The sequence below is a fragment of the Orbicella franksi genome, chromosome 9 (genome assembly GCF_964199315.1).
Source record: "Orbicella franksi chromosome 9, jaOrbFran1.1, whole genome shotgun sequence".
NCBI classification, from domain to species: domain Eukaryota; kingdom Metazoa; phylum Cnidaria; class Anthozoa; order Scleractinia; family Merulinidae; genus Orbicella; species Orbicella franksi.
This window is the reverse complement of record NC_138153.1, coordinates 4,849,759-4,876,578: the sequence shown is the minus strand read 5'-3', so window position 1 is coordinate 4,876,578 and position 26,820 is coordinate 4,849,759. Positions and strand designations below refer to the sequence as shown.

The following is a 26,820-nucleotide window of genomic DNA, read 5'->3' as shown; positions in this document are numbered from 1 at the left end:
CACAAAAACCTTGAGACAAAATACGCTCCCATCATAACCAAACTAGCTTGGTCAATAGGGGGATTATTATATTGGATTTTAACACCATTTTCTGCTGGATACTTCGGGCAGTCCCGAACTGGCAAGATAGCCTTATCCCACTTGGGTAGGGTATCTTGCTCGCTCGTGGAGCTACCATATAATAAGCAATGATAATGCGATGGCCTTTCGTGGACTTAGAAAGTAAGTTTTTGAAACTTTTTTCTCAAACTCACTAATAATTCCCCAAGTTCAAACAAAGGAAGTCATGACCGTGACGGTGTTTGCATATGTGATCTAAATTGGCATAGATTTTAACAATTTTGTCCGTTTTCTCCTAAGTTTTAGTTTCGATTGAGAAGGTATATCAAACATTCAAGACCGTGTTTGACCACATTTCCAAACACCTCGAATTTCGTCAAAAATACTTCGCTGTGCGTCATATTTTCAACTCTCTTCTCGGTGCTTAAAACCGTGGTCAAACACAGTCTTTCGTGTTTGATATATCACGTAGACAATGATTGTTAAGATTAATATTTCATCCTACGTCGATCCCTTACCGTAACACATATGAGCGGATAACCCATAATAATTTCTGATCCCGCCCCACTGACGTCATCATAGTCGCGCAGTGAGACAACTTTTGGTGACAGCGGAAACGTTACTGCAGGATTCGTAGACGGTTGCTCGATGTAGACGATTACTTTCCTAAGTCCTAGGCCGCTCTCGCCAGTTATGTCCGAGCTCAAGTGGACTGTGAACGCACGTCGAATCTTCCGGTGTGCATCAAACAGTATTTTGATTGGTACCACGTGACTTGATTTGTTTCCCGAAAAATCTAAAATCTGGAGATAGGAGAAAAGAGCAGTGGTTATGTTACCACGACAATTTGCCATGTCAGCTTGAGACTGCAATCCGAAGTTTCGTGATTGGTCTTAGGGTTAATCGAAAAATGTTATATTTACCTCAGTAACAGGCTGATAACCTTTGCCAGCCTTTGCTGATCCGTCCAGCGTGTACACCCTGACTTTTGATCTCGTGGTAGGGTCTCCGGTCTTCTTCACTGTAATGAGTGCCTCTCTACTGGCACCTGCCACAGCCGGGCCCACTACAAATATTCGCTCCTTCGTAAACTCAATAATAGGTTCTGGGTAAATAAGGTAAATGACATTATTACCTCATTCGTTAGGTAGCGTAAACAGTTTTTTTGGAAATCCCTCTGAGTCTTGGCCCAGTGAAAGGATAGTGTTACAAGCCAGCCTATGTGCTGATCTTTCAGCATTGCATTTAATTTAATTAAAACAAGAATTGTTTTAATAGTACTCACGATCTTCCAAATCCACGATGGTTATCACTGTAGCGTTCCTCTCCCCTATCCGACTATCCTTGTCCACGCTTCCCAATTTTAACCGGAACTTCTCTCTGCCCTCGAACACGACATCGTCGATGATTGCCACAGGACAGAACTTCCGGTTCTCTCCGGAGTTAAACACAATCAGCGAGCCGTCTGTGTCGGCACGCTCTTTGAAGTCTCGCTCCACCTCCGCTGTCATGTAGCGCGTGTAGCAACGAACTGATGACGTAGATCTCAAGTCCCCAGTGCGCATGAGTACAACATTAAGGGTACCGCTTTCCTCATTGGTGGAATAAGATATCTTGTCGAATTGTATCATGGGCGCTAGGTAAAATATGGATAAAGAAGGTAGGCTTGTTAAAAAGAAGTGCTTACTAGCATCGATCTAAAAAGATAAAGTTACTGTATTACATTCGTTTTTTTTCTCTAAGAAGAAATACGACAGAAGAGAATAGAGAAAGGGGTAAAATGTGAGTGGGCAGAAATTCGAGTTGGCTCATTCTTAGTCAGCGGCGTTGTTAAGCAACAAATCTTGTCCTTTTGGGCTTTGGCGCGCATTCTTCCATGATTGGATCGAAAGAAACCAGCCCCATTTTTATAGGCTGTCTCTATGGATTTTTAATTCTCTAACCTACAGTTCTTATTCTCTAAACTTATAGCGAACAGTATCAAACAAAACTCACAATCAGACACTAAGTCGCCGATAGCAATGACAGCTTTGCTTGTCTCTCCAATCCCCGTGTTGATGGGAGTCCTAAGTACGAGTTCAAATTTCTCCGTCCCCTCTACCCTGGGGAGACCTTGGTCGTCACGGATGGTTACTTGCATTGTCTGATGCTCGGAGAAAGGTGGAAAGTAAACCATTTGAATGAGGGGGATATAGTCTTCACTGGCTGCAAAATAAAGGCGTCAATCATGATAATTATAACCTGTGTATTAGGCCTTTCTTAGCAAGAGGGTAAGGCGGGTGTTTCCTCATCCTACCCCGCCAGTAAGAAAAGCCTAATATTCAGGCTATGATAATTATTGCATAAATTACAAGAGGCCTGGGACTCAGAAGGTCTTTTCCAGTTCATTCGTTTCGGCGGAAAATTCATGACGTCATTGGAATACATTTCCAGGCCCAAGAGTACTTTGTTCTCACTTGCAAAGAAGAGAGAAGCCTGGGGTAAAGAGATAACACTGCAATAACATTTGAAACTGAACGAAACTCGACAATTTGTATTGCCTAAGTCGTCCGCACTTTTGTTTTTCAGGTTTCGCTAACAACTGTTTGAGTTGCCTATTAATCAGCCTCTACGAGGATTCGTTTGGTGAGCTGCTTGTTCAGATTTTAAAATCGTGGAATAAAAACACGACGATAGATTAAAACAACAACAGTTGTTCCTTTGCTTTTTGTTTTGTTTTGTTTTGTTAGTTCTTCATTTTACCACCTTACCTTTTTAAGGTAGGGAGAGGACTCGGGAATGTGTCAGTGTTTACTAACCTCGTGCGGATATCGGATCAGTCTGCCTCGATCTCACGAACACAGACGACGGTTTGGAAAGATCGGTTCCGGTCCTCTTCAGAGTGACACCAAGCTTACCGATACTCTCATCCACAGAGTAATATGGGCTATTGAAGAATATCTTTGGCTCTGGGTAAACAATAACAAATCATTTTAATGGCAAAGCTTCTCACAAAAACCCTATCAGTGTATCATGCAAAATCTATAGTTCTCTCGCAAAAGATGACGTTAGAAAAATATTTGAATAAGAAAATTTGGTTAAACAAACTCTATAAGGTGATTAGACGAACGCCATTAGAACGAAAGGTCACTCCTCCAAAAGCACTGTATGCAGTCGGCTTACAGAGTTGGTTTTTTTTTATGATAAAGCTGATTTGAATATCACCTTTCCAGACAGACATGGGACAGAGGCGTTCAATACCTTAAACCACAAGGTAATCGCCTTTATTTGTACGCATATGCGTGTCTTTAGCCTGTTAAGACATGCGCCTCTGAATACGCCCAACCTCGTCGAACGCGGCGCGGAATAGGAGGGAGACTTCAACTAAGGCGCTGTTGTTTCTAAACTTGTTTGATGTTTACCTCCTTTACTATTATGTCCGTGGGTAAATTTTCTTTATTTTGAGCCACATGTGACAGCATTGGGCTCTTAAAGAAATATTTGTGCGCCGGATTTCAGACAATCACATGAAACAGAATTGGCGTGGGAGGAAAGCAACGCATTAAGTTGAAATCATCTTCCTACACCAGGAAATGCATTCGGGCGCCCCGACGCCTGGCTAAAAACACTTTATAATCTATTATTGTAATGTGTGATCTTACCATCCTTTGCATCCGGTGCTATGACAACAACACTGGAGTTTCTTTCACTGTTTATTCTGCTGCCAAGATGCGAAATCAGTGTTACATAAAACTTCTCTTCGTTCTCGTAGAGAGAGTCATCAATAATGATAACTGGGCATTCTTTGGTTGTCTCTTCCTTGAGAAACAAAGGAAGAAAGTCAGTAAAAAAAAAATCTGAAGTCACACAAGGTTAAGGGCAGGTTTTCGGTTCGTCTTGTAAAAGGCGAAGCAACAAAATCCTTCAGAAAACCTCTCTGTCTTTCATTTGTCAATCGCTGCCTCGTGAATGCCTATCACCCCATCTGGGGTAGTGTTGGTAAACGAAAGTTCCAAGGGTTAGAGTAAGAAAAATAACAATATTGTTCACCCTGAAGGGGTAATGGGCATTCTAACGATCAAATACAAACAAATATGCCAAGGTAACAACATTGAAAGTCCCGACTGACCGGAGTTAAAGACTACACCAGTTGACTATTTAATAGCTGGCCTAGGTCCGGTGAAATGGGACTTGAACCTTCGATTCTAGCATCCTTATAATTACCACTCGACCACGCGGTCTCCAGATCAATTCATCTACATCTACACTTAGTTAAGTCAGTAAAAATCGTGAGATATCACACCAACTGTAAAAATCTGAATAGAAATAGTACAATGGGATATTTAAAAAATACGAAATAAAAAATCTAAATAAAACTAATACAATCTAAATAAAACCAATTAACTGAATTAAAAAAAATTTACAAAGATTTTGAACGAAGTGCACTTGAGAGCTAACCTTTTCAAATGTGATCATGCTGTCTTTGTTAGCAGGCCTTAAGATGAAGTCTGAATATGACAATATTGAAGTGGGAAGGGTACCTGTGGCCCAACCTGGAACACAGCAACACCAAGTTAAGCTCTGGATAACAGTCAATAGTTCGGTTTTATTACTCTAGAACACTATTACATTGGTATTCTAATTATACAAAGTAAATATGTTTTTTCTTTTATGATCAGGGATTCAGGGATTAAAACAGTAACCATGCATGCCACACATGCGCGAACTTTCCCCCGTTTGCCGCGGCTACAAAGTTTTCGGATTCAAATTCTCATTGGTTATTGTGGGATTGTTCGCAGTGATTTGCTTTGTTATGAGTTGATTAAATTAAGATTTACGACAGTATTCACAATGAACATACTGGGAGCTATGACTTTTTTGATGTACAAAATTACTTTTAAATTGAAGAAGGGTAACATCAAAGAGGGCAAAGATTATGAAGGACGAGATTAAAATTTAGTTGAGTCAAGTTTTTCAAGTTTCAACCATCGTGATTCTCTTTAGCATCACGCGATTCTTTTAGTCACGTAACGTTTTGGTCCATAAAGCGTTGCGTGACAAATAAAAGAAAAAAATGGAGCGTTAGCAGCAAACACTCCACCTTTTTGACTGCCAAGTTAGCCAAGTGAAAGTGTTCACAAAACTGTCCTTGGGTAGGGAAGAGGTAGCGCGGAAACTTGGAGTGATGGCGATCAAATTAAATTACTGTTCACTTCCGGTCATACCTTCCTCCTCGGCATGAGAGGTGGTCACGCAACTGACATACAATCGCTGGCTGCTATCTCCAGTTCGTCTCAAAGGAATTTTTATTGCTCCAATGTCTTCCTCTACAACAAGGTGACTGCGCACAATTTCCACTGTTGGAACTGAAAGTAATGATTACAAAAAAAAAAAAAAAACAAACATAAAAAGAGTGAACTAGTCAGGACGACTGTTACGGCGAAAATTTAAAACTTGCACGGCTCAGCTGGTTTTTTTTCTCAAAGAGCACTTGAAGATTTTAGAAAAGGCGAGAAGAAACTCAACCAAGTTAACGTTGGTTCTTAATTAATGCAACTTGTGATCAAAGCATCCAGTTTTAAATATCTCGTTAATATGCACTGTGTATTTTTGGTCCTTGATTGCTGAAACCCACCATTTTTCCAAGCAAATTTATAACACGTTTAATTCATGAACAATCTGTTATAATTATATGGACACGCTTTTTCCTTATGATATACATAGCCGATATTAATTATTTTAAATAATGCATACCATCTTCTGGATCTGATATGGTCACGTGAGCTTTCCTAGGCGGCCTGATGACACACATCTGAGGACTTGTTAATTCCACCTGTAAAGTTTCATTGCCTTCGTAATTGCCGTCATCTTGCACGTGTAACTTCCACTCTGCCCTACTCTGTCCGGGACTAAACTGCACATGCGCAGGGCCCGCCAGCAAGAAATCCTGGCCTTGGGTAGCGGTAAGACCCTCAACGTTCATGCGCACGGAAGAAGGGTCTCCCAGGAAGCCTCTCCTAACAATAACAAAACGCGCGACGCCGTCTGTTTCGCTCAGATGGTAGTCTTGACGCTCAAACGAAACCCAGGCCCAAGTTAAAGAGAACCGTTGAAAGCGGAGCGTGTTTCCAGCAGGGTCGGAAACATCAAAATCAAAAGCGTCATTTGTGGCATTGTGTCCGTTGTGAAGGACATACGAGATATTCCCTGCGTCAATGTCAGATTGAGTAAAGTTCGACACGCTTTTGTTACTGCTATATCTCCCTTGTATTACAAGCATTCCGTTGACAGGTGGATAAGTGACAGTATAAAGTAACTCAGAATTATTGCTATCCAGGTCTTCCACTCTTAACGCAGAGCTTCTTATTACAAGCCCAATTCTATTGCAGGGTAAAGTTTCAAGATTAGTGGCTCCTTGGTTAAGAACCAACTGTGGAATTCTGTTGTCCACGGGTACAACAACCACGTGGATCTCACGTGGCTCGCGAACGAGGCTCTCAGTATCCGGAAACACGTAAAATTCGTTATCCATTCCATCGCTGACTTTGACCTGGAAACTGTCCTTGTCCACGTCCGTGCCATCGTGAGCGTAAGAGATACGATTGAGGTTTATGTCCTCTTGCGTGAACACACGCGAGGGCGTCCCGCTGTTTAGTAACCAACCATGCAGAGGAACACGCGTGACTGTGTACACAAGATTCCCAGGTTGGGTGTCCTGATCTTCCGCGCGAAGCTCAAAAGGTGTAATTAACACGTTCTCGCCTTCATTTACCACGAGTTTCTTGTAAATTAACACAGGTTTTTTGTTATCTATGTTAATGAGTGTCACCAAAAATGTCCTGACCACACCATTCGTTCCATCTGAGACCTCAAAGTCAAAACTGTCCGCTGTAGCTTCGTCCCTGCTCGTGTGAATATAGACAATTTTGTTTCCCGCCAAATCAAGTTGAGTGAATGAATCAAGCCGCACTCCCGGAAGATCCAAGTGCTCCAGACGTCCCTTTTGCGGCTGCTTAACTAAGAAATACCGCAGCTTCTCATTGGCACTTCCAGCATCGCTGGCGGTCAAGAAATTTGTTGAGATAATGATACGGGAGTCCTGGGCTAATCGCACACCCTTGTTTATTACTGTAGGATGAATCCTGTCCCCGGCGCTAACTTCCACAAAAAAGTCTTGATTTAATCGTGTGTTTTTCCCATCAGACAAGTCGAATTTGATCATATCTCTCTCGCTGGGGATGTTGGCATCTTGTGAGTAAACTATGCGTCTTTCATCAATGTCCCTTTGAGTAAATCTTTGCCATTGTGCCAAGATTTGAACGGAGCCATTAACATTTATCCGCCTGAGAAACCCTGCCCGTGGAGGACTGCGCACTACAAACATAATGTCCTCATCCGGGGAATCCACATCCTGGGCTTTGAGATTGTTCGGCGTGATAGTCTTGCTTTCGCCAATAGACGCGATGCGCAAGCCTGTATTCACATACAACGTAGGTTCTTCGTCATCGACAGGAGTTATAATCACGGGGATTGAACGAGTTGTGTTAAATTTACCATCTGACACGCTCAGGGTGAAAGAGTCACTTGTACTTTCACTTCCGTCATGCTCATACACGATTGAGGTCGACTTCTTGATTTGCGTCAGAGAGAACCTGGGTACTGGTTTCGTGGCACCCTTCCGCCTGTCTGTAATCATTCCGTGACGAGGTGGCGTGACGACGAAGAACATTAACTCGTCAAGAGGCTCGTCATTGTCGACTGCGTTCAGAACAGTCACGTCTATAAACTTCTCATCTCCCTCGTCCACATAGAAATCGCGCGTAAAAATCTGAGGCTTCTCGTCATTTTGCGGGATAATATCAATATTGAGCAAGTATCTCGGTGAAGTGTTATTGCCATCTGAACAAGAAAAAGCCACCCAGTCCATGGTCGGCTCGCTTCCCTCATACACGTCCTGCACATAGCTAATCCTTCCAGCTCGGATATCGTCAATAGTGAAAGAAGTAACGCGTTTTCCAGCGTTACTTATCTCTGATCCTGAAGATGGCGTGACATTTTCCAGGAACCCCACTGTTGGTTGGACGTCGACGCTGCATGTTACGTCACTGTCACGCGTGTCGGGATCAGTGATTGTTAACTGGCGTGACGTGAGCTTAGTCTTGCCGCCCTCCAGTACCACAAGCTGTTTGATTCTGCTCACCATGGGTGGCTGGCTGTCCACCGGTAGGATCATTGTAACCACATCAACAGCTACAAATATAGAGGCAAAGTGGAACAGTAGTTATACACCTTGAATACTGTGCTCTTGTCCTCTCAGATTAAAGTAAAACAGCAGTATTTGGACGAAAATACAGAATCAGGAGTGTCTTTCGTTTTCACAAAGAAAAAAAAGCCGAGAATTTGAAAGGAGCTCAGCCACGGTTGTTTGAGTTATTTCGACCACGCACAAAATTACCTTTAAATTGAAGGAAACCTGGAAATAGTAGTTTGCTAAGATAGAAAAACTCTACAGAGATAATAATAAACCATAAAAGGAACAAGGATGGTCAAAGATGGAGAAGATGGACGCAGATTACAAACGACGAACTTGAAAATTTAGGTTTAACTTTTCAAGATGCACAAACCGTGACGTAGCTCCTTTATTCATTCACCGTACCTGGAATCTACCGAGCTCGCTAAACTTGCACGCATACTATTAGATCCCAATTATTTTTGATACGTGTGCATATTACATGTAGTATGATCTCCATCGAAAAGAGTGAGTTCTAAAGTGAATTAGTTACACGGGGCTTCAGCCTACAGGAGAAATGTTCAGAACAGTGATACCTTCAGATACCTTCATATCTCCTGCCTTCTCGAATCCAGGTCTCCGTGTCATTTAAAAGCGTCATATTAAAACGATCCATGTCTCCATGGAGTCCAGTCTCCCTACCGATGTGCTCGTAAACGATCAACCCTGCTTCCAAGTCCTGGACACTAAACTCATAGCTCATCTTGCCATCACGTAATATTCTCCCCACCCGGGGTGGGCTAGCGATACGCAGTATGATCTCTGTGTCACGTGGAGTCTGAGAAGTCGTGTGGATTTTAATGGCTTTTCGTGAGTGTTCTTTCACTGTCACTGTCATGTTGTACACATGACAAGTCACGTTTTTATGCTCTGGAATAATTGCTGAAAGGAAAGAAAAGAACTTTCAATTCATTCATCAATCTTCTTTCTATCGACACCTCAGTTAAAAAGGGTGGGTTGGCAGCGAGACAGCTTGGGTAAACTAGGTATAAGACGCTGGACAACAAAGGCATAGGTCGCCAATGGTTTTTTTTTCTTTTCGGAGGCGCCCAAACATTTAGAACTGATAGAGCGATTACAGAAGGAAAAGCGAATTTTACTCATTCTTCGTCGTTTTCGTTTTTTGGTTTTACTTAAATCGCTCATCACGCGCAACATAAGATGATCTTCTGTCTCAGCTACATATTCCAAAGCGACGTATTATTATCGTTTTAAGGTTACAGTATACCTTCGGGTCGGCAATTTTCTTCAAATTTGGATTTTTGGGTCAAAATAGTGGTCGAAGAATAATCTCTAATTTCTGAAAAAAAAATTTGAAAAAGGCTAAATATTGGCGGAGAAATGGCGGTTTTACGTTTTCACCGGAAGTAAAAGTTTACCTCTTGATTGACAGCCCTATGGCGCGTATGCAGTCAACCGAGACGATTTTCGCGGGAATTACCTATATGGATGTCACGAATTGACTGCTCAGTTGATCAGCATTGTTGTTCTGACTACCCAACATTTTTGGTATTAGGCGTGTCTCTATTATGTTATAAGTAAACATAGACCACGTTTAAACCATGGACCAGTTCGAAAAAGCGAAAACAGCGAAGAACAAATGAAAATACATCAACGAGCGAAGAAGCGAAAGTTCGCTACGCGGATGAAGCTATAGTTATCGTATAAGGCGGGCAAATATTCGCGGTAAGAGAAAAGAAAGGTTCTGTAAAAATTTCGGAACTTGACAGCAATAACAGGGATGCTGACAGAGACTCTTCTGATGAGTCCGATATCGACGAATCGTCGGACTCATTGAGACCATTTGAAATATTAGGCACCTTAAGATACCAGCACGGGACGAGCTAGGACGGCTACCGGAAGTAAATTGACTCAACCGGGCATGCGCACGAGAACTCTCGCCTAATCTCTGTGCCGTCCTCATCTCGTCGAGGACGCCATTTCGCCCGACTAGCCGTCGTATCGAAGACGTGAGTATTTTGCACTTGTTTTGCCCCGATAACTGTTCCAATCGACTCTATTTTCAGTTATATTGATAGAAATGTTTATAGCGTTCACAGTTTTCGTGATTGTAGTGTAGAATACTACGCTGAGATACGAAAATGTGAGTAAAAATATTCCTCGTCTGTTCGTTTGTGTTCTGCAGCCACTGTGCAGACGCTATCACGAGTGTGCAAGCTCAATACAAACTCTATGCATTGAGAATACAACAGTGTAAGTACATTTGATAAATTGTTGTAAGAATGAATGCCATGGAGCATCTATCGAGCAAATAAAATACACATTTTCAAACTGATGTTTAGTTGTTGTTTTTATACTACCCGGAACTTGATGCAACGTTTGTTTTATTTTTATAATGCTTGTTACAATTACAGATGGAAATTGAAACGTTCAACAAAAGTCAGGATTCTTCGGCGACAGAATTCCCAAACGCTTTAGTGGTAAAAAGCCATCTGAAGCAGGTCGATCAGATTGTTCGTTTAATTTTTTCATACGGAAATTATGGTTTCTCAATTAAAATATTGACAGATGTTTGCTTCGCTTATAAAGAAAAAGAAATTCAGCATCGCTGTTCACTATCGTTTAAGCCTAATAGGATAAGATTTCTATCATCACTTTTATAGCCTAATGGATGTCATTGCTTCTGTAAATAGCTTGTACGAGGTTCCAATTATTGACGTCGCCGTCCTTTGCGAAAATGCACATCTTAAGCATTTTGTTTTTGGCGACACGACGGGACCCGCGAAAGTTTCCCGCGTCCACTGCCGTTGCCGTCCTGGCCTTCCCGTCCTCGTATCTTAAGGTCCCTATTATCCATGCACAGTTGCCCACACACAGTTGCTCTCCGCGTTTTCTTGTGTTTGTTTCCTTCGCTCAGCCACTCTAGCGTTCGTATCCGTTTTTAGTCTTCCCCATTTTGCCAGACCAGCTTCAAGAAAAACTGAGCTACAGAAAAATTATCTCTCTACCTTCGGTTCCTTGAGCGCATTGCGAAACACAAGAGTTTTTTAGAGATTCGCGCGTAAATTTCACCAGGAGGTTAACGGTAGTAAACTTTCCCTGCCCTGATTGGCTTAGTTATCTGAGAACCCAGTTGAAGGCGTTTGTGGGCGGAGTTTGTTTGCGAAGCAGAAAATTTTTCTTAGCGCTGTTTTCTCGAATAAATTTTTTCACTTGAAGCAGACACTTTAAAGAGTTATAACTTAAAGGGAATTTGTTCAATTGCTCTTAAATTTGGACAGTGGCTAGTTTAACATATAAACTACAAAAGCGTGTCTGGGAATTGTTAATTTCGAAATACTTTTTCTTCGAGAGCGATTTTTGTACGATCACTCCACATTTTTTTAATCCTATTTCGAAAATGTTCTGTAACTTTTTACTGCAATTGAATATGCCAAAACGCAGACACGTTTTTTAAGCGCTTTGGGCCCTGAAACCGAGGAAAAAATTAAATTGGCGAAAAACGAAATTCGCTTTGACTTGTAGCTTTCGAAAGGTGATTCGGGCGCTCGCATTTAGTGGTCGTGAAAAATTCGACAATTCATTTTCTTTCAAAATTCTTGGTATAGTTTGATAGCCAGCTCCATAAGCTTTAATTTGATATGGGGGTTTAGGTATCTACAGCTTAGGGACCGTTCATTTTTTATAAGGTAGGGGGGGCTGGTGGGATTTGGGGGGGCCAATGCGAAAAAAATGGCTTTCGAGGGGGGGCCATCCCAAAAAAATAAGGGAAAAAGGGGGGGTCATGTGAAATATTTTAGTAAAACTTTAAAATGGCATAGTGTTTGAATATCAAAAAAATTGCTATAGAATAAACATAGAAGGCAGGATACAAATTTATTACAAACTCTCCTGCTTTAAAAAAACGTTTGGCGACAAAAAGCATTTGTAGCTACTGAAAAGAAGTATTTAACACTTATTTTCGAATGCAACTTTCACTGGCACTCATCTTCATCTTCGCTGTCGTCGAGTTCTTCGTTGCCTCTTGTGCTGCTATGGGAGTCTCTTTCACCAATGCTGCAAGAAGCAGCAATGCTTTCCGTCAGAGTGTACTCTTCAGGGTACATGAAGGTGTAAACATAATCTCTGACTTCCTGCTCAAGGTTTGTGGTGATTCTGCTTCTTGCAGCATTGGTGAAATAATTCCCTTCCAAGAGCTGTGCGATGTATGGCCCATCTCTTCTAAATAACGACGTGGCAACATCCTCAACTTTAATACACTCTTCCGGGACGGCTGTTCTAGGAGGGTACACAAGGCATTTTGGAAAATCATTTCCTAGCAGGTTTCCAACACAGATTCCATAAACTCGTTGGACGTTGTTTTCAGTCCGCTTCCTCTTTCTTTCATTTGACTTTCTGCGGGTTTCTTTTTTCCTTCTCCTTTTGTTGATGTGCTGTTTGAGTATGCCCTTGAATATGCTGTTATAATTGCTCTTCTTATTTTCTAGTGCTTCCATGTCCTGCGTGACCTTCGTCAACTTAGCTTCTATACATTTGATCTGTTTCACATTAAAACTGTGGGCAAATTCTTCGCCCTGCTTTAAAGCAAGCCAATTGGACTGAAAGAGTGTGGAATCGTCTTCCTTTACATCTTTCAATATGACATTCAATTTTTCCACCATTGCTCTGTGCTCTTTGATGGAGAAGTTCAGTTTTCGTCCATCACTGGGCTTCAACTGGTACCCTGGCGTGGAAAACTCACTCGCCCTTTCTGAACAGCCATCCGCACTTAGAAAGATTGCTTCTTTTGCTTGTAAGATGTCAAACTGCCTGGATCGTTCAGCTGTAAACCTTTTCTTAAACGACTCGTCGCTTTCGCCATTATTGCGCATTTTGGAATGAGCCTCTTTCATGATGCTCATGTAGTAATGCACTCTTTTCCCGATTGGAAAAGCCCTTCATGGGTATGTTATGGTTTAAATTTAGTTTTGGCTAAAATTTTCAAACCAATTGGATTTTCATTTCTCTTTGTTCTGAATTATGACAATGAACTTGAGACACTGAAAATTAAGAATTTTAAACCATAGATAAATTTAAACCATAACAAGTATGCTAAAATTTATAAAAAGTAATCCACTATTTGCAAGATTTGAGAACACTCATAGCTTTTTGTTCTACCTGCACAGGGCAATATTTATACATGCCTGTCACTAGAGTAGAGGGAAAAACGTTCCAAATAAAGACATCTGTAAATTAAATGTAACAATGTGTTTCACACAACACATCAACAGATTTCCAGTTTTCTCACAACACTTTGTACTTGGTTCAGTATCATAATGCAGGAGCAAGGAAAGACTCTGTTCCAGGCCACTGTTACTTCCGTAAGATTGAGAAGTTTATGAATGAGCACCATGAGGAGGGGGAGAACTACAGGGAGTTTCTAAAGTTGTCCTGTCAAGAAAAGGAAGGAGAAATTTGTTCTCTTTGTTGTGAATGGACTGGACCACCCATAGAAAGATACCCTAAACCAGTTCCTGACCATTCCTGCCTATCGGAATACCACTACCTCTCCTACCAGAAGACCCCAAAAGAAGGGCGTGATCCAGATGACTGGCAGCTAAGGGTCCAAGCGAAGAAAGGGCATGAAAGTGGCAGGCTGGTTTTATCTGACCCAGAGAGCGTTGCTCTGTTTGCAGATAAGTTTATTGTCAAATCAAAGTTTGTGGTGGATTATCTTCAGCATCTTGAAGTGCTGGAATTAAAAAGGAAAAAGAGAGCAGGAGAAAAGGCAAAGTTAAGTAGGGACGCAAAAGATAAATCACAGGAGGATTATCCTTGGACTGAGTTGTGCGAAGATCTAACCAAGCTTAAAAAGCTCCGTGTTCCAGAACTAAACAAGTACTTGAACCACCACGGGCTGAAGCAGCATTTGAAACGCAGCAAGAGTGAGAAAGTAAAGGCAATTGTAAGACATTCATGCTTGCAGCAGAAGAGTCCTCTCAGAGCTGGCCAACCAACACTGAGAAATGCCAGGACATCGACACAAAATGACAACAAGGCAAGTGCTGACAGCAGTGAAACAGATGGAAGTGACAATGATGAGTATGACAGTGATGCCATTGACTCTGGGGGAGAAGATGACTCAAGTGACGTCATTCTTGCATTCATCAATTTAGATGAGGAAGATGCCAATGAGAGGCCAAATGCCACACGCTCAGGGCGAGCCATAACTAGGAGATCCGAAATTGACTTCTCTTTCTTTTGATTTGTTTTTTAAACAACAGCTCTCTGTAGTATAGGGATTCTAATTTTGTCTTCATAGTGAGCACAATAACGTGAAGTAGGGGGATAATAGAGCAATATTAAAAAAGTTGAAATCTAAATATTGTTTGTTCAATTTTTTTTTGGGGGGGGGGTCATCCCAAAAAATGACCGCTATAAGGGGGGGCCATATGAAAAAATTGGTAAGCTGAGGGGGTCATGCGATTTTTAAATGGTGCTTCCCAAATCCCACCAGCCCCCCCTCCCTCATAAAAAATGAACGGTCCCTTAAACTACACGCGCTATATCGCTTGCGCGCGAGACACCCCTGAAGGTATACTGTAACCTTAATTCAAACTGAAATGTTCGCCACTGCCATTAGCATCTTTCGATCCAAACAAGGTCAATGCGATAATGCCCTTGTTGACTGACTTGTCGAGCTGGCGGGAATCTCTGCAGCTCTTCTGCAACAGACACCACATGGTACAGACCTCCAAAGATGACAAAGATTTCTACGTCCGGCTTGATCAGCAAAACTATTAAATTAAAACTATTAATTTATTCTGAGCTAATTTGGTAAGAACGGAATCACAAGGAATATTGTGAGACAGAACACGTTTATATTTTTAATTGTCGAAGTCAATTGAAGCCGTTTATGCGGTATAAGCAGATTACAGGAGATTTCGGCCTGTGAAAATAACGTAGAACCTTCTAATCTTGTTCTTTCAACGCCGCAGGATTAAACCATTCCAGTTTCCAGAGCTTGGCAGTTCTCTGATGAACACGTTCAGCGTGTGCAGCGTTTACCGTCCTCGATCACAAGTGCTAACGATGAATTTAATCCAATTTACGAAACAAAGGACGTCGCCGTTTTAGCAAAACTTTTATTCAATCTTCAACAAGATTTAAACACAAAGTCACGAAAATTTATTCTCGGTGCTGCTCAGAACGAATTTGACTGAACAATTGGGATATAACGACACTTGCCTTTGCTGCGTTTTCAGTGAGACAAAAAAGCAAATAACACGCAAAGTAAACTGTTTATTTTTCCAACCATGTTAGCTTATTGCACGTGTCTGTTTAAGCCGTTTATTTTGGATTACAAGTTACAGCTCCATAGAAAAGTCTTCAACAAGTTTTGGCACGAAAACAAGCATTGTTTGCTGCGGTAAGAGCTAATGTTTTGGCAAAAATAACCTGTAATCGAGCGATCATTGGCAGTGTTCCATTTTTTGTTACTTACTTTTCAAGAAGATCTCACTTTTGAATAGACTGTGTTTATTCAAAAGATGATAAATTATTAAGCAGGAAAGGAACACACAAGTTCTTCATGTAGGAGTGCGGTGTTAATTAACATCAAAACATATTTCCTGCATGTTTTAATCGCCTTCCAATAGAATGTTGATCAAGTCACAGCAAGTGTCATTGTAATCAAAAATACAAACACACGCCCTTAATTGAGTGTTTTCCATTTTTCGCCCTGTGAAAGTTTTGAACAAGTCTCATATCGGAGTTAGTTCTCTCTCTCTCTTTTTCTAGTCCTTGTGGGCTCTGTTTCTCAGTTTTTTTGACTTTTTGCTTTTAAAAGATGATGTCCACGAAGCATTCTCCGTTTTGGCGCTTTGCAGATTGAGTACTTTCTCCGCTGCTACTCTTAGGCTGTGGCTTATCGTAACATCGCTCCTTAACAGATACCTCTTTCGTATCTCTTTGAACCTTCTGTACAACAATATAATAATCTACAAACAAGGCCGTGCGTTTACCTCACACGCAGAAACTGAGAGGATGTTTAGACTACTACTTTGGCCAAGTTGTCGGATTTCGACGCTTAATTCTTCTGTCTGTGTTCAAATCAGGCTGAGTTTGTTTTGATTGGAAATTAACTACCATTGTTTTCGGCTGCATCACGAAAGTTAAACGCCGTTGAATATAATAAAAAAAACCCAGTAAAGTCTGTCTAATGGTCCGTTGCTTGTTATGCAACGGTAAAAAAGAGGATATACTGAAATGTTGTTATTGTGAATCTCACAGCGACAAGCAAAGTTACGTAAGAGCAAATGCTCTTCACGTCCCATCTTGATAGAACGAAGGGCCAAGGGACTGGAAAAACATGTTCGCTATAACGTGGTTTCGTTATACCGGGGTTCTTTTCCATATATTTTATTATTACTGGGGCGAGGAATACTGTTCGTTACACAAAGGACTTCGTTCAATAGAGGTTCGTTAAATCGAGGTTCCACTGTACATTGGCCGGAATATAAACTCACCGTAAACCATGAAGTTAAAAAAAAAAACCCACCTAACTAAGCCTCTCACCATTTTTCTCTGAAAAAAAAGAAATGCTTGCTTTTATAGTGTTGCATTTTTCAACACGAATCGATTTTTTCCTTGATACAGTGTAACAAGGACAATTTCCTGGAAATGAAAATACCCCACGGACTTCAGTTTCCTCGACCCCAGATATGCGACTTCGGTGACCGTCTTCCCCGAGTGCTGTTCATGCTTTGCCGCGCACAATCCCTGGGAGAGGCTTTCCCTCATCGAATTTAAGAAACCATGAACACTTTGGTTGAACATGGATGGCAGAAATACTCCAGAAATGAGCATAACATGCACCAAAAAACTGAAACAAGTTTTAAAACAGAAAAATCTTGAGGCGGAAATGTAACTCCTATTTCTAAGACTGCCTGTGGTTTTAATTTACACTTGCAAACTGATCATAAGCGTGCCCAAGCTTAGGTCTTTGTATATCTAAAGATTAAAAAGCCATGTATTGTCTAGTTTTAGCCGGAAATTCGACAGTGGCCAGAAACTTCGATGCTTATGTTGCAGTTTCGCATAGGAAGTACGTAAGCAAACCAAAACAGTTCCAAATAAAGTATAACACATGTTTTTCGTTACGTAACTCAACTGCTTTCAAAAGATTCCGAAACTCGAAATATTACTTATTTTCTCCTTATTGACTGTCGTGCATTTCTTTAAATTTTAGCTATGAAAATCTTGCGGTACATCACTGACAATGACATTTACTTAATTTCTACGCATTTATTGATTTACTAATTTATTCCGCTTTCTTATTTATTGGTGATTTTTTTTCTTTTCCCCTTATTTTGTCTCCTTATTGCCCCCTCCGGACCCCATTCAAGGTTTACTGCCAGCCAACTTTATACAAATACTATTTAATTTCAATCAGTTCGATTAGCATTTAAGTCATTCTGAGTGAATTTACCTAATTTTTTCTGTTTCAATTATCTTTTTTTTTTTGTAACTAAGAGTTTTTCTATTTTGGTAACAAAGTGTGTGCTGTTCTAAAACTCGCTGAAAAGCTCTGAAAGGGAAAATATCGTTTTATTTTCCGTTCGGTTACTATTCTTAACATACATCAATTATTAAAACGCACCTATTTCCAAGAGGAAGTTGGTCTTGTGGACTCCATCATCAACTGTCAACCCTAACTCATCACTGGCCTCGCCCTTGGTCACGTGCTGATACCGCATCCGGGAATTCGTAATATCCGGGACATTGAAGGTATCAAGATACTGCATTTCCAGTTCGTCCTTGAGGAGAACGCCATAACGCGGTACAGCGGTCACAGTGAAAGTTACTTCCTCGTCCTGTGTGTCTTCATCGAATACTTTCAATCGTTCATTTCCAAGAGTCGCTTGGCTTAGCTCTGTAACTTCTAAAGGTTGAACTATCGCACGAGGAGCCTGGTTGTTGACTGGCTTCAGAACAACACGGAACACCTGATTTTTAATCGTATTGCCTGCTAGGTCAGATACGGAAAACTCGAACTGGGCGTATCTAGTTCTGGTGCCAAGTTCTAATTCAGGAGACTTGAAACTTATTTTTTTGTGTCGCACCTGAAGCTGAGTGAAACGTGACACTTTCATTTTCATATCTGAAAGGAGGATTTCGCCCGCTAGCTCAGTGATGTTCGGATTCTCGTCTTTGAAGTGTGGTTCTTTTGTAATAAAATACGTAAGTTCCTCGTCCGGAGAATCTTTATCCGTGTAGTGAAGTACAGCCTCGCTGAGCTCCACAACTCCATACTCGTCAGCGGTTATTTCCAGAGGACATCCAGGAAACAGAGATGGTGGTAAGTCGTCGACTCTTCGGATGGTAACCTGGAAAGTTTTTATCGGCGATACGTTAGGGTTGTCAGCTTGGTCAAACATAACAAAAGCTATTTCGTCGCTGAAAAGCTCTCTGCCGAGATGTCGATAGTAGAGCCTTCTGTTAATAATATCAGACTGAGAGAACTGAGTGACGTTCTGTTCATAGAGACCGTCGTCTTGTAAAACCCAATTTTCGCCACGTCTGGGGGGACTTCTCATTCGCAGGGACAAAACACCGACATTGTTTTCTTGAAACAGTGAAGAACCTGAATTCTCTTCGAAGTTTGGAAAGCTGATGACCTTAAATTGAATTTGACTGTCCTCGGAATCAATGTCTGTCGCACTGAGCATGTACCGGTCGACCAAGGCAACATCCCCCTCGTCCAGTGTCAGGCCAGTGTTGTACAACAGCATCGGAGCTGTGTCGTCCACAGGACCTATGGTGATTGGAAACAAGAACTTTATATCGTGTTTGCCATCGCTCAAGCGGAATATGATGTTATCACTGTATGTATCTGAGTTGTCATGGTGATAAGTTATCACAGGTATTTCCAGATCGGTAGCCATGAAAGTATCGATCTTGTGCCCCATAATTCTGAGCTCTCCGTGCCGCAGACCGCCAATCACTTGAAGCAGCACATCATTGAAGTTATCTTTATCAGCGATGGCCAGATTGGATTTTTCAGTGATCGCACGTGATTGACCTTCAAACAAGCTGAGTCCGGCGTTTTTCGTCACCGTAGGAGCCTCGTTATTTGTCGGTTTCACCATGATCAGAAGCGAAATTTGTTCAGATTTCGCGCCTTCTGTGTCCACGGCCTCCAAAAGCACTTGAAACATGCGCAGTTCGCTCTGCTGACTTGCAGGCGGCCTGTAGGCGATTTTAAACTGTTCGATATCTCTCTGATAGAAAGCTGTCAGCGGTTGATAAGGGTCATCCGTGTTGACCAAGGAACCTTCTCCGGGCTGCAACGCTTGAGTGATATTAAAAATTATCTCGCCTGCATCGGTTTCCGTGTCAGAGGCGGCAAGGATATCAGAAGTTATCGGCGCAAACGTGTACTGATTGACTTCTACGGTATTGGAAACTTGAAAAGAAGCCACTGGCCGTTGATTCGATCGAGCCTCCAAAATACGCACGATTATTTGAAAGTATTCCCTCTCCATTCGATGAGTATTTTGATCGATAAGCTCTACGACCAAGGGAATAAAATCCCGATTAGAAGATGAAAGCTTTTTATGTTGATAGCGAATATTGGAGCGTAAGAATTCGTCACACTCGTACTGTGCCGAGTTGCTTTCCTTCTTTGTCACGTTTACAAGTTGCCCGTATCGCGGAATTATTCCGTTGTTGAAGTTCAGAATCGTCACGGAGCATATTTTGTTTGGGTCATCTTTGAACGCAAGTACATCGCTGTTTATACTTGTGGATATGCCCCCGAGTTCAACTACGGTGATGGGAAGGTTTTTGTTGACGATTTCCATGTCCGAGAACGAAACTGTCACATGAAGATTGAGTGGAATTAAACGAGTCTGTGTGTCCGTGTCCGCGCGGATTTGAAGCTTAACGAAGTCCTGCATGAAAAACATAGACCCCAAGTGTGAGTATTGGACGTCGCCCAGAGAGAAGTCACACGGGAATATGTCTGGCACCAAGAAACCAACTCTCTGCGATAAGGGATCATTGCGTAACACAGACACCTTACAATCGGCTCCTTCGGGAAAGGTGATTTTAAGATCACCCACCGGATCCAGGAACACAGACCGTCCAAGTTCTACGGCGATCGGCGATAACTTGGTCACTCGGAGAAATCCATGGCAAGAAAATACAAACTGGAGGAGGCAGACGGCACGCAACAGGCCTAATAGTCCGTGCATTGTTTCAAATCCTCTGAGATGCTGTGACTTTACTAGACTTGGTACAAATGACCCGCTTCGCACCCGCGAAAGCTTGCTTCTCTTTTGCTTTGCAACGACTCTGGCCAAGTGTTTTCTTCACGAGGTTAATGATGTTACCGGAAACCGACACGAACAAAAGTTTATTATATCTGCACATCAGCGCTCAAAAAGATTCAATTTACACCTTTATCTGGCCGACCACAAATTGACACCGCTATTCGCTCTGTACTCCTTGTGTACGATATTTGAAAATATTATGCAAACTTGCTCAGACCACCTGGTTGGGGAATTTGGTAGACCTACGCTTCAAGGCAGCACGCGGAGCTGTTATACCAGCTGAATTCGGCTTACTGAGCGGAAATGCTCTCGGGAAATATCAGATTCTAACCGAGGTTAACTGATGTCTGGCAAAATTAACTGTCACGCTCTTATTAGCATTAAGGGGTTTGAGAAACGATTTTTCTTTTCTTATTGTGTTCACGCCGTGATAGCAACAAACAAGCCAGTCAATTAGGCGACGATCAAATCCCTCTGATTCCTGAAATTTCTATTTTTTTCTTCGGCGCCAACACATGCTGGTAAAAATTAGAAACATCTGCTAAGGCGCTTGAAGAGTTACGAAGCAGATAAGTTGCTTAAGCTCGGCTTATAAACACAATAAAAATAATATGATATTTTCCATTGTTTTCCCTGGCTTTGTGTTGTTGTCAAGCACAGGAAAACCCTCCCGTAAATTAAGTTATTAATTTTCCGTCTCGCGCGGGGCAACAATTCCAAAGTGGTAACGGATTTACACTTCGCTGCCTCTATTTGTTTATCTTGACGTGGAAAACGGTGACTAAATTTTCGCATCTTTCTTTCATTATCACCGCAGGAATCTAACTTTTTGAACACATTTAAAAGAACCAAATCTCCCTAGGTTGTACTGTAACAAAGAAAGGCTGGAAACGCCCGCTAAACCACAATTTTTCATTTTCTAAAACGTGAGGCCATGCCACTTTGACCGAAGTTTGACTTGTATCTCGTACTTCCTTTCTCGATATGTAAGATCAATCTACCACGCATTAAACGTCATCTCTTCAGAGATTTTCGCACAGACAAGCTCATTAACACTGGAGATTAGTTGAAATAAGATTTATAGCAATATATAGACAAGTATTCTACCTTGTTAACAATGTGCGACTTTAAAGATTTGACACGAAGGAGAGAACGTTTCAGGCCCGGACAGGTGTGGACTGTCCGGCTGCAGCTTTGAAAATGCTTCAAATTTTATCGTAAAAAATCCAGAAGTTGTGAAAAGACTAAACATTCGAATATGTAAAAGGTTCCCGCGGAGAAAGCCAATTATTTGCATGCTGGGTTCCTCGCCAAAACACTTGCAAGATTCTGAAGATTGCATCATAACTAACATTGTAACTGTTCTAAAAAGATCAGTTACCAAAAAAAAAAATTCACAAAGCGATTTTGATCTCCTATGGCGCTCGCTGCCCGTTTCATATTCAATGCGTCAAGTTCTTTTTCAATCAATGAATCAAAGACCTCATTGATAAAATGATGGCTACACGTCCGATGGAGGGACTGTGGTGATTTTACTGTTTTGTATCACCTGTTACATTAAAAATATCTCTTCCAAAAATGCTTCGCGTTGACATCCATCGTGCATGACAAGTGACACTGGGTAAGAACTTCAGGCAAGGGTCCTAGAAAGCACGCCATGCATATGGCGACCTTGTTAATGCTGTTACCAGAACACTCCTCAGGACAATAGCAAGAAGGCAAGCTCATAATCTGCGCTTTACTGAACAGACCTGCTAGCTCTTAACAACAGGCTTTTGTCGGACATCGGTCGAACAGATCTTAATGAATTGGCTAATTGAGCTGAGAATTGCGAGATTTTAAAGTGAAAACAGACATTTAAGGTCACAGATCTGCTAGATATCTCCTCTGTGAAGGCGTTGTTAGGAATTTAAGACAGTCTTGAAATGTCCTTGTTTGATAAATTGTTCGGTAAATGTCGATCAGCAGAGAAGGTAGGGTCAGAAGAAATGTCTAAACAAAACTCGCCCAGGAATGAAAATCAGAAATTTTATCCCATTTCACTGAGAGGGCGGGGATCTGGGGATGTTTCCACTAATTCGCTGGACACAAGCCCGACCCTTGAAACTGACCGATAACTAAGCAAACAACATCAACCAACTAAGTACCATTTCGAAAAGGATTTAGCTGTTTACAAAAGTTACAAAGAACCGGAAAACGTGGGATTGCGTGTTCGTTGAACACGAAAGCCTTAACCTTTGAGAGAGCCTAGGTCACGAGACACGAGAAGTGAGGAAAGAAATGCCTTTCTGTGTTAATTGCGGACACTAAACTTCACAATGAAAACCACACTCTTTCAGCCCTTTGGCAATCTTCAGCTGCAAAACGAGCAAAGAGGATTTGAAATGACATTTCTGCATTGGTTGCTTGTTTTAAGTCAGACAAAATCACGTTAGCAAATTTGTAACCCATTTAGTTCCAGCTCATCAGTCTTATTCACTCACAAGTACTTGAGTACTTCGGTTTCGCCTGTTTATATTTTTTATTCTCTTTACCATCACGCCGCGATTTTGGCGAGATTTCATTGTGTTCTAGATCATTTTGAATTTTTTAAAAGGGAATGTTCTTTAGCTCGCGTGATTCAGGCAGATGATTTATTGGCGACTTAGTTTAAATCTGATGGTGATCATAAAATCATGTGCTGTGCAGATTTTCACGGTTGAATGACTGAGGTTACATCTGGGCAAGGTGTACCTCAGTTTATGAGTTCGTTTTACTCACGATTGTAAACGATGCAGTGAGTTTGATGCGAGTCGGCGAGTCCCCCTCAACAGAGTCAGTGGACGAAAAACGCTATGGACTTCTGCATAAAACTAATTGATAAGAAGAAGTTTTATATAAGAGGTCTTATCATTATTTACCATCCTCTCTTCGGCTTTGTTTTTACAAAATTTCATTGGAATGTGGGCTAAACCTTCATAGGGTTTCGTCAGTCCGATGGCTGACTGGACGTATTGTAATCCTTTCCCACCCCACCCCTCATGCCTTAGTCGAAATCACTTTCGAAGGTTCTTGTCTCCACAAAATCTGACATTGATAAAAAAAAATTATAATACTTACAGGAAACCACATCAGCCCTAGCTGGGTCTCTATCCTGGTCAAATTGGAATTTGGAAATGTTGTTTTTTTCAAAAAACCTTCGAAGCAAGGCGAGAACCAACAACAATCTCAACCCACATATGGCACCTGCGCCGGGCCGATTGGCGGGAGGCGAACGCTGAAAGGTATTTTATGAGATAGTTTTCACGGCTTCGCGAATAACTTTTTGTCCAGTACCAAAATTTTCCTGAGCTTAATCGAAAGTTGAAAGTCGATTACTCATTGGTCAGTAAAGAGACATGAGCTCCTGAAGAAAAAAGTTCATGGTTTAAAAGCTGTGTCGAAGTTTAATTAGGTTTCTCTTATGCATAGCGACCTCTGAAGTTTCCTCCCTACGCCCTCATTTCCACCCCACCCCTGATCCCCCCTCCCTCCCCCACTAAAAAGACACAAAGCAAATTAGTTAACTTTGTTCAGATCGCGCCTTTGTCCATCTAAGGGTTTCGGGTAAATTGTTTATTTTTACGACTGTTTCGTCATTATTTTATGTTCTCAGTGATTAGTTTCTTAAAAGTGTTTTCGGGTCGCATTTTGATGACACGACGGTGGAAAAAGCCCCCGGGGGGTAAACCCCGGAAGGAAAAAAAAAACCCCTTCAAATCGTTTTCACATATCGCTGACCACAAAATGGCTGCGAATGTGCAAATCTTAGAATACTCTTCAAATAATCTATTTAAATGCATGCTGGTTTCATTTTTGCGTTTCTTTTGCAGTCCCTCCCCGAAGAACGCGAACAAGAGGAGCGGAATACCGCCGGGGGATTGCAATTGGGACAATTAAATAACCGCCCCTTTCTCTCGTGGCTTAAGATTTGTTCTCACCACTCAAATCATTGCAATACGAACTGCCAATCTTTGATCTAGTAGGTATGTAACTTACATTTTAAGTTTGAGTCAAGCTTTCAGTACTATTAGCATAATTATAACAAGATAATCTCCGCTTGAGTTCAGCGTAAATTCCTTTGGTTTTATTACCGCGTTGTTCGATTTCACGTTCAGCAAAATAACAGCACAGCTCTGGGTATTGATGCGTCAAAACACTTGCAAACATGTTTGTCACGTTAAGATAATTATCCCAAAACGACAAGTTACAAAGCAAGCGCCATGCCTTCCGCGGTTAATTAACCCAAGGGTTAATAGCCATCTTTCTATTTTAATTTTCATTAAATGGATTCTGCATGTATGCTGCCATAATGGGTCAAGGACTTATGATTTTGATTGATTACTTGTTGCGGCAAACTTCTGTACAAAAGTGGATATTTTCATAACTGGCATTTCAATGGAGTTTTTCGGAGCGGAACGTTTGATCGAGGAGCATGTGTAGGCAATTTGATTTCGATTGTGTCTTTTCGTGTTCTTTTTCCTGATGTTCCTCGTCGTTAAGTTTTAATTCCTCGGGAAGTGCATTCCTGACTCCACAAGTCCTTCTGGAAAGTCAAGCATGCGTTGAAAACTGAAATACTTAATTCCACGATAATTCTTTGTAGGATCATTTTTTGGCTGAATCTAAAAGTTTGATGGAAGATCAAGGCAACTCAGCTGATGATTGCCTTACTTCTCATTGCATATCTCTTTGACAATGTATTAATACGTTAAGGAGAAAAAAAGAGATGATTGGACTTCACAATTTCACAATTCTGAGCGTTCAAGTGAAACAGTAATTTTTACGATCAGGCGACGTTTCGAACGGCAGTAGGGGAAATCGATTTGTTAGTAGTTACAAAGGCGTTAGCGAAGTATAATAAGTCCCACCCCTCTCTTCCAATAAGGCCCCCATAACGAAATCGACATTGTAGACATTGACATAGAATAGACTGTTCAGACTTGAACGTTATATTGAACATTATGACCATTAGAGCCAGCCATAGTATTACATTTGTTGAGTTATCTGCTGTTTATCATTGAAGTATATATGACTAAATTTATGAAAACCGTGTTTAAGACTTCGTACCAAAATAGCCATATGTACTTTGATTTCAAAACTCCAAAAGGCCTTAAAATCACTCCAAGCGATGAAAGAAAGAAAAAATACAGAGAGGAGAGTAAGAAAAGGAAGACAAGAGAGTGGAGGAAAAAAAAAACGCTCGCATGATTTCTTTAAAACTGTTTTCATGAATCCAGACATATATATTGCATCACATTGAGATGTTTAAGTTCAGAAAGAAATAAGCGCCCATTCTCCAGTAAACGTCCTACTTTGAGTTACACAAGTGAATTAGCGCCCCAGGCGCTAAATCAAAACATTACGGTAAACACATTAATATAAAAATTTGCCCGATTCTTTGATTTGCACTTCCGGGACCACAGTTATCAACAAATTTGTACGTTTAATCTGTAAGTTCAACTATTCTTTCTATCTCGTATGGATTCTTTTGTGTTACACATGGACAAATGAAAGAATCAGACCGCCGTTTAATTATTGCTTATGCTATTTCAAGTATTTTAACATTCCGGTTCTATAAGAAGGTCTTCCACTCCTCTGATATCGATTTCTCGATATGACTTTGCCTTCATTGAGAGTTCTTGAGAATATTTTTTTCAGACTCCGTGGCGCGCTTCCTACACTCACTCACTTGAAACTATATCTGCTCATGAGGATGAAAGGTTTTTGAAAAAATATATACTTACCAAGTTTCTAGCAAAAAACAACTTACGTACCTAATTCCATTCACTTTTTGGTTTTTCATGACCTTTATTACGCTCAAGAACCCGTCGTCGGCTTTATTTAAGACTAGAAAGCCGATTATATTTAATTTTCAGTTGTTTGCAGCAAGCGCAAGTTCCGCACAAGGTTAGTTGATTTTTTTTTTTTGCAATTTATCAAGGATAACTACCAATCCGCCGGTATTTGACATTTTTGACAGTGAAAAATTGAACGGTGGTCATTTTTAATGACAGATTAGCATTTTAGACTCTTCTACATACGCGTATACGCATTAAATACTCTTGACAAGAATTTGTGTGGTCAATGAAAAAGTAAATCTAATGCCACTGAGCATATTATGAGATCGAGGTAAGGGCCGAAGACCAATACTGCAATACGATGATTGCGGAAAAAAAGCTGCCTTTTGTGACCTCG

The 26,820-nt window shown here is 41.1% G+C and overlaps 2 protein-coding genes across 2 annotated transcripts in view; both read right to left on the bottom strand.

Moving 5' to 3' along the window:
- Nucleotides 1-22,501, bottom strand: part of LOC145497621 (FRAS1-related extracellular matrix protein 2-like) — a 28,715-nt gene extending 6,214 nt beyond the window's left edge. The window contains exons 1-11 of the mRNA XM_081477440.1: nucleotides 17,931-22,501; nucleotides 8,876-9,211; nucleotides 5,794-8,289; nucleotides 5,265-5,405; nucleotides 4,498-4,592; nucleotides 3,702-3,858; nucleotides 2,859-3,008; nucleotides 2,056-2,265; nucleotides 1,346-1,696; nucleotides 984-1,165; nucleotides 579-863 (exon numbers count right to left, since the gene is read on the bottom strand). Coding sequence (XP_081333566.1) covers nucleotides 579-863; nucleotides 984-1,165; nucleotides 1,346-1,696; nucleotides 2,056-2,265; nucleotides 2,859-3,008; nucleotides 3,702-3,858; nucleotides 4,498-4,592; nucleotides 5,265-5,405; nucleotides 5,794-8,289; nucleotides 8,876-9,211; nucleotides 17,931-20,526 — 6,999 coding nt within the window. The 5' untranslated portion in view covers nucleotides 20,527-22,501. The remainder of the gene's footprint in view (nucleotides 1-578; nucleotides 864-983; nucleotides 1,166-1,345; nucleotides 1,697-2,055; nucleotides 2,266-2,858; nucleotides 3,009-3,701; nucleotides 3,859-4,497; nucleotides 4,593-5,264; nucleotides 5,406-5,793; nucleotides 8,290-8,875; nucleotides 9,212-17,930) is intronic.
- On the bottom strand, nucleotides 11,990-13,298 carry LOC145497624 (uncharacterized). Its single transcript, XM_081477444.1, has one exon. It carries the CDS (start codon nucleotides 13,189-13,191, stop codon nucleotides 12,265-12,267), a length of 927 nt encoding a protein of 308 aa, XP_081333570.1. The 5' UTR covers nucleotides 13,192-13,298; the 3' UTR covers nucleotides 11,990-12,264.
- Nucleotides 22,502-26,820: the final 4,319 nt, after the last annotated feature.

Excerpts from the sequence above, each read along its gene's own strand:
- LOC145497624 (XM_081477444.1), bottom strand. The coding sequence starts at position 13,191 with ATGAGCATCATGAAAGAGGCTCATTCCAAAATGCGCAATAATGGCGAA.